The sequence below is a fragment of the Coregonus lavaretus genome (assembly GCF_964263955.1).
Source record: "Coregonus lavaretus genome assembly, chromosome: 15".
Taxonomy (NCBI): Eukaryota; Metazoa; Chordata; class Actinopteri; order Salmoniformes; family Salmonidae; genus Coregonus; species Coregonus lavaretus.
Window position 1 is genome coordinate 21,900,846 of NC_140002.1, and position 13,484 is coordinate 21,914,329.

At 42.0% G+C, this 13,484-nt stretch overlaps 1 protein-coding gene across 1 annotated transcript in view; it reads left to right on the forward strand.

Annotated features, from left to right (window-relative positions):
* Nucleotides 1-13,484, forward strand: part of LOC311142059 (branched-chain alpha-ketoacid dehydrogenase kinase-like) — a 33,991-nt gene that overhangs the window by 4,835 nt on the left and 15,672 nt on the right. The window contains exons 4-7 of the mRNA XM_084177613.1: nt 448-495; nt 2,282-2,401; nt 2,614-2,712; nt 3,743-3,816. Coding sequence (XP_084033739.1) covers nt 448-495; nt 2,282-2,401; nt 2,614-2,712; nt 3,743-3,816 — 341 coding nt within the window. The remainder of the gene's footprint in view (nt 1-447; nt 496-2,281; nt 2,402-2,613; nt 2,713-3,742; nt 3,817-13,484) is intronic.

Consider the following 13,484-nt stretch of genomic DNA (forward strand, 5'->3'; position numbering starts at 1 on the left):
TTTTACCTAGATTTTTCTCCCACATCACAAGGTGCTCTTTTGTGCTAATGAAATGGTACCTGGAATGATCAGCCGTACAGAAGCATGTATTTTCTCAGAATATTCTCCTTCCAACTAATAAATAAGAATTGCAAACAAGTGTGTGGGGAATTTCATATTAGTAGTTGTTAGATTGTACTTATTTTTTTTTTTAGATGTGGTAATATTATCCATTCACTTGAACATCTATTCAGAATTTAAGCAGTTGTGCATTTGATACATATTGGAAGACTAGGCTATAATCCTCTTAAGAAACATCCTCTGTTCTTGGACTACAGGCCAGGACACATGTACACCCATGGGATGTGTTGGGGCCCACTTATGGGAGGAGGGGTTCCTCCTCTTACCTAACCGAGTGCTCAGAGGGAATTCTAACCAATACCCCTTGTCTATTTCCCTCTCCTGCAGCATGAGCTCTACATTCGAGCCTACCACGTGTTGAGCGACTTCCCAGCAGTGAGTAGTCACAAACAGCCACACTGAGAGAGGGGTTGGGTTGGCCAAGTTCAAATGCTTGACCCCCAGGGCTTCCATATTTATCTCTGTCCCAGTCTCTGTGGAACTGGAGAGGCTGTCAGACTGGCCTGCACACAACTCCTCCAGGCTGACTAATGTATTTGTTTGTCTGAAAGTGTCGTTGCTTGGATGAAAAGTATAGTATTTTGAATGGATATTTTGATTCTATAAGAGTTATTTTTACAAGAATTGCAACAAATACAGCTGAGATAAAAATGACAACACCTTAGGGTGAACAAAACATAGGTCACTGTCATTTCCAAGAATTTCCCCTTTCCAAGAAAAGTAATAAATGGTATACGGAGGATCGCTACTTCTAGACTACATTGCCTTCGGAAATATTCAGACCACTTCCCTTTTTCCACATTCTGTTACGTTACAGCCTTAATCTAAAATGGATTTTTTTTTTTTTTTTTATTTATCCTCAGCAATCTACACACAATACCCCATAATGACAAAGCAAAAACAGGTTTTAGAAATGTTTGTATTCAGACCCTTTGCTATGAGACTTGAAATTGAGCTCAGGTGCATCCTGTTTCCATTGATTATCCTTGAGATGTTTCTACAACTTGATTGGAGTCCATCTGTGGTAAATTCAATTGATTGGACATGATTTGGAAAGGCACACACCTGTCTATATAAGGTCCCACAGTTGACAGTGCATGTCAGAGCAAAAACCAAGCCATGAGGTCGAAGGAATTGTCCGTAGAGCTCCGAGACAGGATTGTGTCGAGGCACAGATATGGGGAAGGGTACCAAAAAATATCTGCAGGATTGAAGATCCCTAAGAACACAGTGGCCTCCATCATTCTTAAATGGAAGAAGTTTGGAACCACCAAGACTCTTCCTAGAGCTGGCCGCCCGGCCAAACTGAGCAATTGGGGGGGGAGGGGGCCGATGGTCACTCTGACAGAGCTCCAGAGTTCCTCTGTGGAGATGGGAGACCCTTCCAGAAGGACAGCCATCTCTGCAGCACTCTACAATCAGGTCTTTATGGTAGAGTGGCCAGATAGAAGCCACTCCTGAGTAAAAGGCACATAACAGCCTGCTTGGAGTTTGCCAAAAAGCACCTAAAGACTCCCAGACCATGAGAAACAAGATTCTCTGGTCTGATGAAACCAAGATTGAACTCTTTGTCCTGAATGCCAAGCGTCACGTCTGGAGGAAACCTGTCACCATCCCTACGGTGAAGCATGGTGGTGGCAGCATCATGCTGTGGGGATGTTTTTCAGACTAGTCAGGATCGAGGCAAAGATGTACGGAGCAATGTACATAGAAATCCTTGATGAAAACCTGCTCCAGAGTGCTCAGGTTTACCTTCCAACAGGACAACGACCCTAAGCACACAGCCAAGAAAACGCAGGAGTAGCTTCGGGACAAGTCTCTGAATGTCCTTGAGTGGCCCAGCAAGAGCCCGGACTTGAACCCGATCGTACATCTCTGGAGAGACCTGAAAACAGCTGTGCAGCAACGCTCCCCAGCCAACCTGACAGAGCTTGGAAAAAGTGAAGGGGTCTGAATACTTTCCGATGCACTGTATATTTAGTTATATCTTTTTAATGGTTGTATGGGTGTGTATGTATATAAACAGTTGATTCCAGTCAGTTCTGTAAGTGAATTTTACTCTAGTGTCCAATTCATCTGATAGGAATGGAATTCATCCCAACTCTGATTTTGATAATGCTCAGATTCGATCTGATTTCACTCTGCATCGTCTGTTTGTCAGATCAAGGACCAGGAGATGGAGGCTCGCTACAGTAAGCTGGTGCAGCAGCTCCTGGACGACCACAAGGACGTAGTCACTCTGCTGGCCGAAGGCTTCAGGGAGTGTCGGAGGCACATTCAGGTAATGGCCATATGCACATATAACGTCAACAGATTCAACTCATTGACTTTCCCACATGAACTGCTGTTTTATCATCTTGCTGCTGGAATGGATCTTGATGTTGCAGATGTTACAAGTTGGTTGTTGGAACTATGTGTTTTGTAATGTGACCGTAGGATTTAAAGAATGGTGTATTCCTTGCCTTAAGAGTGTTGTTTGTATTTATGTTTCAGGATGAGACCCTGGTCCGTAACTTCCTGGACACCACCCTCACCTCCCGCCTGGGGATCCGGATGTTGGCCACACACCATCTTGCCCTGCATGAAGAAAACGTATGTCACTCATCCACCTTCTAGTCATTAATTGCTAACAGACTAAAAACTGTTATTACTGAGAAAAGGAACATTTTTGTTATAGGGCAGTATTATAATTTGAAGAGGCAAAGCATACTCAGAACTTGTTTATTTTCATACTATAAACAGGTGCCCACCAGTACATGAACCCAACGTTTCGGCCTGGAGCCATTGACAAGGGCGTGCTTGCAAAAATCCAACCTGTCTGCCACCCATACTTTTAGTTTGGATTATAAGTATAGTTTCCTGGGTTCTCTCCAAATATCCATACACACACACTCTAGCATACAGCAACATGTGAACACTCTAGACCCCCAGTGCATTGACATGCAGTGTAACTCCTGATTCCAGATCTTGCACCACTCATGCGAGCTAAAATAAAAACTAAACGCATGAACTGGACAAAGCCATTATTATCAGTGCAGCCTGCTGGCCCCATGACTTTTACTAGAGCCCAGTTTGTATCCTTATTTTAACCACTGATGTGCTGTATGTAGCCCATGCTGCCAAATAACTGGGTTGTCTCTGGCAGCAATAGGCTCCAGTGACGTAAGTGGCTGGTGTGAGTGCCCCAGTGGGCCTCAGAATATTTCCATATGACCCAGTTATAGGGTCTATATATAACATGGTGGTGGTCAGGATGATGAAGCATGTTTGACAGGTCTGGAGACTCCCTGACTCAGGGTAGCAGTGTGTTAGTTAGCCGCCTAATACCTGATACCCCTGCCAAGATTGATGGTTTTGTTACCCAACAACACTTAGGCCTAAATCACTCACGCTATTTGTTGTAATCAACTCCTTTCACGGCTCAGACTTTGATTCTTTCTGGAACATCGGTCAAATGACTGGCTACTAGTTTGTGAGATTACTCGTCCTATTGTGCTAATACATTCTGACTATAGGACTACATTGCACTTTGACCCGAAATTTGGCAAACCATCCTCTGTTTAGCATGTCAGCAATAAAGCTTGTGCATCTCCTCTTATATACCTTTCATCTTTCTTTGCAGCCTGATTTTGTGGGCATCATCTGCAGGCGACTTTCCCCCAAAAAGATAATTGAGAAATGGGTTGATTTTGCAAGGTGAGTGGTGTGTTACGTTACGTTATTATATTGTTGGTTTAGAATAATCTCCCACTACTTCTGGATTAGAATATAGGTCACTCTTCTACACTTAATAAAAATATAAACGCAACATGTAAAGTGTTGGTCCCATGTTTCATGAGCTGAAATAAAGGATCCCAGAAATTTTCCATACGCACAAAAAGCGTATTTCTCTCAAATTATGTGCACAAATTTGTTTACATCCCTGTTAGTGAGCATTTCTCCTTTGCCAAGATAATCCATCCACCTGACAGGTGTGGTATATCAAGAAGCTGATTAAACAGCAAGATCATTACACATGTCCACCTTGTGCTGGGGACAATAAAAGGCCACTCTAAAATGTGCAGTTTTGTCACACAACACAATGCCACAGATGTCTCAAGTTTTAAGCCACCTCCAACGTCGCTTTAGAGAGTTTGGCAGAACAGCCAACCAGCCTCACAACCGCAAACCATATGTATGGTGTCGTGTGGACGAGTGGTTTGTTGATGTCAACATTGTGAACAGAGTGCCCCATGGTGGGGTTATGGTATGGGCAGGCATAAGCTACGGACAACGAACATGATTGCGTTTTATTGATGGCAATTTGAATGCATAAAAATACTGTGACAAGATCCTGAGGCCCATTGTGAGGCCCATTCTTTAATTTTAATTTTTTATTTTAAGGTACGTGAGGGGAAAAAAGTATTTGAACCCCTGCTGATTTTGTACGTTTGCCCACTGACAAAGAAATGATCAGTCTATAATTTTAATGGTAGGTTTATTTGAACAGTGAGAGACAGAATAACAACAAAAATAATCCAGAAAAACGTGTGTCAAAAATGTTATAAATGGATTTGCATTTTAATGAGGGAAATAAGTATTTGACCCCTCTGCAAAACATGACTTAGTACTTGGTGGCAAAACCCTTGGTTTGCAATCACAGAGGTCAGATGTTTCTTGTAGTTGGCCACCAGGTTTGCACACATCTCAGGAGGGATTTTGTCCCACTCCTCTTTGCAAATCTTCTCCAAGTCATTAAGGTTTCGAGCCTGACGTTTGGCAACTCGAACCTTCAGCTCCCTCCACAGATTTTCTATGGGATTAAGGTCTGGAGACTGGCTAGGCCACTCCAGGACTTTAATGTGCTTCTTCTTGAGCCACTCCTTTGTTGCCTTGGCTGTGTGTTTTGGGTCATTGTCATGCTGGAATACCCATCCACGACCCATTTTCAATGCCCTGGCTGAGGGAAGGAGGTTCTCACTCAAGATTTGACGGTACATGGCCCTGTCCATTGTCCCTTTTGATGCGGTGAATTTGTCCTGTCCCCTTAGCAGAAAAACACCCCCAAACATAATGTTTCCACCTCCATGTTTGACAGTGGGGATGGTGTTCTTGGGGTCATAGGCAGCATTCCTCCTCCTCCAAACACAGTGAGTTGAGTTGATGGCAAAGAGCTCGATTTTGGTCTCATCTGACCACAACACTTTCACCCAGTTCTCATCTGAATCATTCAGATGTTCATTGGCAAACTTCAGACGGGCCTGTATATGTGCTTTCTTGAGCAGGGGGACCTTGCGGGCGCTGCGGGATTTCAGTCCTTCACGGCGTAGTATGTTACCAATTGTTTTCTTGGTGACTATGGTCCCAGCTGCCTTGAGATCATTGACAAGATCCTCCCGTGTAGTTCTGGGCTGATTCCTCACCGTTCTCATGATCATTGCAACTCCACGAGGTGAGATCTTGCATGGAGCCCCAGGCTGAGGGAGATTTACAGTTATTTTGTGTTTCTTCCATTTGCGAATAATCGCACCAACTGTTGTCACCTTCTCACCAAGCTGCTTGGCAATGGTCTTGTAGCCCATTCCAGCCTTGTGTAGGTCTACAATCTTGTCCCTGACATCCTTGGAGAGCTCTTTGGTCTTGGCCATGGTGGAGAGTTTGGAATCTGATTGATTGATTGCTTCTGTGGACAGGTGTCTTTTATACAGGTAACAAGCTGAGATTAGGAGCACTCCTTTTTAAGAGTGTGCTCCTAATCTCAGCTCGTTACCTGTATAAAAGACACCTGGGAGCCAGAAAGCTTTCTGATTGAGAGGGGGGTCAAATACTTATTTCTCTCATTAAAATGCAAATCAATTTATAACATTCTTGACATGTGTTTTTCTGGATTTTGTTGTTGTTATTCTGTCTCTCACTGTTCAAATAAACCTACCATTAAAATTATAGACTGATCATGTCTTTGTCAGTGGGCAAATGTACAAAATTAGCAGGGGATCAAATACTTTTTTCCCTCACTGTATCTGTGACCAACAGATGCATACAGTGCCTTGCAAAAGTATTCATCCCCCTTGGCGTTTTTCCTATTTTGTAGCATTAGAACCTGTAATTTAAATGGATTTTTATTTGGATTTCATGTAATGGACATACACAAAATAGTCCAAATTGGTGAAGTAAAAAAAAAAAAAAACTTGTTTCCAAAAATTCTATAAAATAAATAACGGAAAAATGGTGCGTGCATATTTATTCACCCCCTTTGCTACGAAGCCCCTAAATAAGATCTGGTACAACCAATTACCTTCAGAAGTCACATGATTACTTAAATCTTTTTACATTTTTAGTCATTTAGCAGACGTTCTTATCCAGAGCGACTTACAGGAGCAATTAGGATTAAGTGCATTGCTCAAGGGCACATCGACAGATTTTTCACCTAGTCGGCTCGGGAATTAGAACCAGCGACCTTTCGGTTACTGGCACAACGCTCTTAACCACTAAGCTACCTGCCGCCCACATGTGTGCAATCTAAGTGTCACATGATCTCAGTATATCTACACATGTTCTGAAAGGCCCCAGAGTATGCAACACCACTAAGCAAGGGGCACCACCAAGCAAGCGGCACCATGAAGACCAAGGAGCTCTCCAAACAGGTCAGGGACAAAGTTGTGGAGAAGTACAGATCAGGGTTGGGTTATAAAAAAATATACAAAACTTTGAACATCCCACGGAGCACCATTTAAATCCATTATTAAAAAATGGAAAGAATATGGCACCACAACAAACCTGCCAAGAGAGGGCCGCCCACCAAAACTCACGGACCAGGCAAGGAGGGCGTTAATCAGCTTCATTAAATAGTACCCGCAAAACACCAGTCTCAACGTCAACAGTGAAGAGGCGACTCCGGGATGCAGATCTTCTAGGCAGAATTGCAAAGAAAAAGCCATATCACAGACTGCCCATCTTAATTTTTTCTTTTTATTGGCCAGTCTGAGATATGGCTTTTTCTTTGCAAATCCTGCCTAGAAGGTCAGCATCCCGTAGTCGCCTCTTCACTGTTGACGTTGAGACTGGTGTTTTGCGGGTACTATTTAATGAAGCTGCCAGTTGAGGACTTGTGAGGCGCCTTTTCCTCAAACTAGACACTCTAATGTATTTGTCCTCTTGCTCAGTTGTGCACCGGGGCCTCCCACTCCTCTTTCTATTCTGGTTAGAGACAGTTTGCACTGTTCTGTGAAGGGAGTAGTACACAGTGTTGTACGAGATCTTCCGTTTCTTGGCAATATCTCGCATGGAATAGCCTTCATTTCTCAGAACAAGAATAGACTGATGAGTTTCAGAAGAAAGTTCTTTGTTTCTGGCCATTTTGATCCTGTAATCGAACCCACAATTCCTGATGCTCCAGATACTCAATTATTCTCAAGAAGGCCAGTTTTATTGCTTCTTTAATCAGCACAACAGTTTTCAGCTGTGCTAACATAATTGCAAAAGGGTTTTCTAGTGATCAATTAGCCTTTTTAAAATGATAAACTTGGATTAGCAAACACAACGTGCCATTGGACACAGGACTGATGGTTGCTGATAATGGTCCTCTGAACGCCTATGTAGATATTCCATTAAAAATCAGCCGTTTCCAGCTACAATAGCCATTTACAACATTAACAATGTCTACACTGTATTTCTGATTAATTTGATGTTATTTTAATGGACAAAAAATTTGCTTTTCTTTCGAAAACAAAGAATTTTCTAAACTTTTGAACGGTAGTGTATATGGGCTTTTGTTCCACCTTATCTGTTAGCAATTGCATCAAAAGCAGATTTTGATTACATTTGAGTAGGAGACTCAAAGGGTGTTAAGTTGCTGAAATGTATGGACTTCTAACAAACATCCCAATGCCTACAATTTATTTAGCATTTTAGTTCCACTTGAGAGTTTTTGCAAACATAAACAACTGGAGAAGGGGCAAGGACAAAACCAAAACAAGAGATGGGATAGGCAGCCCAGCAGACAATCTAGCTACCCCTCTAGACAAATTGATTTGCACTGGAATTATTTTTGGGGAAAAAACCCACACCATTTACAGTACCCTGAGATGTCAATGCCGGCATCATAAAAAGTATATCTTGCCTTAAGAAAGACATGGTAGCAGTTCTATTGACAATATAAAGGTTGTCATAAAACATCATAGTAAGGTGCAGAGCGTTCGATTTGCCTGCTGGGGTGGCAGGGAGACCCCAGCTCTGCTAAAACCATTGACAACTGCATGCTGTTTTCAAGGGATTGCCAAATAAATGTAAAAGAATGTTGGTTGTAGTATGAGCACCTCTTGAAGAGCATATCAGAACTTCCGATTATTCCTTGCAAAACATTTGTGCAAATGTAAGTTCTGTCATAGTTATTTCTCTCGATTCTAAGATGTTGGGGGGGTTATAAGCTGACATAAATAAGATGGTCATACCATGGATCATTTAGCTATTTGATTTAGAATTTTAGGTCCACTTTAGATAGATATATAAAAAACATAATGTATACCAATTTTTATATATTTATATATAGTACCAGTCAAAAGTTTGGACACACCTACTCATTCAAGGGTTTTTCTTTATTTTTACTATTTTCTACATTGTAGAATAATAGTGAAGACATCAAAACTATGGAATAATGTAGTAACCAAAAAGGTGTTAAACAAATCAAAATATATTTGAGAACCTTCAAATAGCCACCCTTGTGCCTTGACAGCTTTGCACACTCTTGGCATTCTATCAACCAGCTTACCTGGAATGCTTTTCCAACAGTCTTGAAGGAGTTCCCACATATGCTGAGCTGCTTTTCCTTCACTCTGCGGTCCGACTCATCCCAAACCATCTCAATTGGGTTGAGGTCGGGTGATTGTGGATGCCAGGTCATCTGATGCAGCACTCAATCACTCTTGTTCTTGGTAAAATAGCCCTTACACAGCCTGGAGGTGTGTTGGGTCATTGTCCTGTTGAAAAACAAATGATAGTCCCACTAAGCCCAAACCAGATGGGATGGCGTATCGCTGCAGAATGCTGTATTAGCCATGCTGGTTTAATGTGCCTTTTAATTTTAAATAAATCATAGACAGTGTCACCAGCAAAGCACCCCCACACCAGAACACCTCCTCCATGCTTTACGTTGGGAAATACACATGCGGAGATCATCCGTTCACCCACACCGCGTATCACAAAGCCACAGCGGTTGGAACCAAAAGTCTCCAATTTGGACTCTAGACCAAAGGCCACATTTCCACTGGTCTAATGTCCATTGCTTGTGTTTCTTGGCCCAGGCAAGTCTCTTCTTATTATTGGTGTCCTTTAGTAGTGGTTTCTTTGCAGCAATTAGACCATGAAGGCCTCACACAATCCCCTCTGAACAGTTGATGTTGAGATGTCTGTTACTTGAGCTCTGAAGCATTTATTTGGGCTGCATTTTCTGAGGCTGGTAACTAATGAACTTATCCTCTACAGCAGAGGTAACTCTGGGTCTTCCATTCCTGTGGCGGTCCTCATGAGAACCAGTTTCATCATAGCGCTTGATGGTTTTTGCGACTGCACTTGAAGAAACTTTCAAAGTTCTTTAATTTTCCGTATTGACTGACCATCATGTCTTAAAGTAATGATGGAATGTTGTTTCTCTTTGCTTATTTGAGCTGTTCTTGACATATGGACTTCGTCATTTACCAAATAGGGCTATCATCTGTATACCCCCCTTTTCTTTGGGTAGGCACAAAACTATCTCCATACTTCCATTACATTTTCTGTGACATTTGTGGGGGTCGTAGAGCAAAATGTGAGAATCTCCCTTTTTCACAGTTTGTAGCCCAAACGGTTTGGACGCTACAAATAGAAGTACCGACTTCAGACGAGTCCCGTGGGGGTCGTAGAGCAAAACATAGGCCAAACCGTTTGGACGCTACAGCCGTTTTCGTGAGCAGACCGATTTTGGGGATGTCTCATGGTCTGACAAACACCGCTGTAGCTCAGCCACCTTCCACCGCAGATGTGGAAGGCCACCATAGGAGGATGCATTGGATTGAGACGCAGCCCATGCAAAAAAACATCTCTAGCTTAAACTGACGGATTTTGATGGATTTTTTTATTATGTTACTTATATTGACCGACCGGTGCGTCAATAGACTCTAGGAGGTTATACAGCAAGTAACTGCATGCTTTTTATGATCCGTAAACATTATGTAATTTCAGATGAGGGTAGCCTATCCATTCGGCATGTAGCTAGCTATGCAAACAACTTGTTTCATTTAGCTTGCTTCATCAGAAGACTTTTGAAAAGTGGTTGACATCTGCAAGTAGCCTATGTCTCTGAGTCTAAACTCATCCTGGTGAAGTTGTCTGTCTGATTAGGCCTACTGTCATTACTGCTATAGCTGACAAGCAACTCAAACAATTTAGAAAGAACTAGCTAGCTAGTTTATCCACTGAAAGTTAGATAACCTCGTCCACAGGCTATTGCGCACAGCACATCTAAGCCTCGTACATCAGTGATTCAAAGTTGGCCTTAGTGGGAGTGACCATAGAATTCTATGGGACTGACCTTACAGAGTAAAGTATTTGTTGTCATTTAATGTTAGCGAATCCCCCCCCCATGACAACCCGGGGCACGCCCCACAGTTTGGGAACCACTGTGCTAATGTATGGGGTAGGGTTAGGTGGAAGGTGTTTTGGAAGGTAATTGGTTGGTAGATTAAACAGATTTAAGCCAATGCCAATGCGCCTGGAGTTTCTCCCAGTCTTTCTGTATTGGCTAACGAAGGCCAAGTTTGACACGTTGGTCCACCAGACTCTTCACGCAGTTAGGCGGAAGTGTCTGGGAACGAGATTAGCTGTTAGCTAGCCAAATTGACGTGATCTGTCAATGTCTGTATATAGGTGATTTTCAGAAGTAATCGTGATTAAACAGTCTTAAAATCAATTTTGAAAAAGGTATAATATTAGCTAGCTGAGGTATGTTGTTTGGGGAGGGAAAAAAAGTACATGACTTACCATAAGGTTTAGGTACTTTACAGAGTTTCAAGCTTGCAAACATTATTTCTAGCTGCGATACATGGGCAAATGTGTCCTTCTGCTGCTTGACAGGCAAAGCCCACAATGGATGGAAAATGTACCTAAACCACAGGTGCCTGTCAGGTATAGTACACTTTTTTAAATTCTTATTTTATATAACTAAAATATCCAATTAAATGGTGGCCAATATTGAGAGATGGAGATGTACTCCACCCGTGTTTTACGCTGTAATGCATTGGAGCAGGCTGCAGGCTTTCCACCCCCCCCCCCCCAGCTGGGAATGGAATGTTTGAAATCGACTGAAATATGATATTGATAACGGCCTATAAGCTACTAGGCTAACGCCACTGTTTTCCACTGGCTCTGTGTCAGGGTCTTCTCAAGGTCAAAGTCATAATCACAGTTCTGTGTGGCACAACGAACATACCCAAATAGTGTCCACTCATACTCACTCACATACAGAGGGAAGCACACTCTTCACAAGCCTCTATGTGCACTTGTTGTCCCAGTTCAGCCTCTCTAGGAATGTGCAGCTGCTCTCGCTCTCTCCATGTCTCACTCTTTCTCTCTCCTGGCCCTCTTCTCCCCCTCCCTCAACCTCTTTCCAGCCACTGGATTCTGGCTGCATCAGAACAAAGGCACTAATGCAGATTTTCCGAGTCAAAGGTGGCAGACCCTGATTCAGCAAGCTGTCCTTTTCCTCTACATGTAGCCCTGTGTTCAGAGACCCCCTGATTTTAAAGAGCAGACCAGTTATGAGTCTCCTTTTAGTACTGATCAGCACATTAGAGCAGACAGGATCTCTTTCCTTGAAATATGTGGTCAATAACTAAGATGCAGACCACATGTTGTTTAGGCACAGTGTGGACTGTCAGTGCGATATGGGTAAGAGAATATAGTGCAATTTTAAAATTGATTAAGTTTATATTTTTTGACACTGGCCTACACATAATACCCCATAATGTCAAAGTGGAATTGTTTTTCGAAACTGTTACAAATTAATTAAAAAGGAAAAGCTGAAATGTCTTTAGTCAATAAGGATTCAATCCCTTTTGTTATGGCAAGCCTAAAGAAGAGTAAAAATGTGCTTAACAAGTCACATAAGTTGCATGGACTCACACTGTGTGCAATAATAGTATTTAACATTATTTTTGAATGACTACCTCATCTCTGTACCCCACACATACAATTATCTGTAAGGTCCCTCAGTCAAGCAGTGAATTCCAAACACAGATTCAACCACCAGGGAGATTTTCCAATGCCTCGCAAAGAAGGGGATCTATTGGCAGATAGGTCAACAACAACAAAAAATACAGACATTGAATATCCCTTTGAGCATGGTGAAGTTATTAATTACACTTTGGATGGTATATCAATACACCCAATCACTACAAAGATACAGGCGTCCTTCCTAACTCATGTGCCTTCCTCTCGAAGGAAACCGCTCAGGGATTTCACCATGAGGCCAATGGTAACTTTAAAACATTTGGAGTTTAATGGCTGTGATGGGAGAACTGAGGATGGATCAATAACATTGTAATTACTCCACAATAAATGACAGCGTGAAAAGAAGGAAGCCTGTACGGAATATAAATATTCCAAAGCATGCTTTCTGTTTGCAACAAGGCACTAAAGTAATACTGTAAAAAATGTGGCAAAGCAAGTAACTTTTGGTCCTGAATACAAAGTGTTATGTTTGGGGCAAATCCAATACAACACATTACTGAGTACCACTCCATGTTTTCAAGCATAGGGGTGGCTGCATCATGTTATGGGTATGCTTGTAATCGTTAAGGACTGGAAATTCTTTTCCAGGATAAAAAATTAACTGAATGGAGCTAAGCATAGGCAAAATCCTAGAGGAAAACCTGGTTGTCTGCTTTCCACCAGGCACTGAGAGATTAATTCCCCATTCAGCAGGACAATAACCTAAAACACAAGGCCAAATCTACACTGGAGTTGCTTACCAAGAAGACGGTAAATGTTCCTGAGTGGCCTAGTTTTGACTTAAATCTACTTGAAAATCTATGGCAAGACCTACAAATGGTTGTCTAGCAATGATTACTTCTACAAAGTATTGACGGAGGGGTGTGAATACTTATGTAAATTAGATAATTCTGTATTTCATTTTCAATAAATTTGCTGAAATGTCTAAACATTTTTTCACTTTATTATAGGGTAGTGTTTGTGTCGATGGGTGAGGAAAAAACAACAATTGAATCAAGTTCAGGCTGATACACAACAAAATGTGGAATAAGTCAAGGGGTATGAATACTTTCTGAAGGTATGAGAATTGCGAAATGATTCATTCGCTCAAACTACCCATGTGTAGGCCTATTCATACCTAGAAA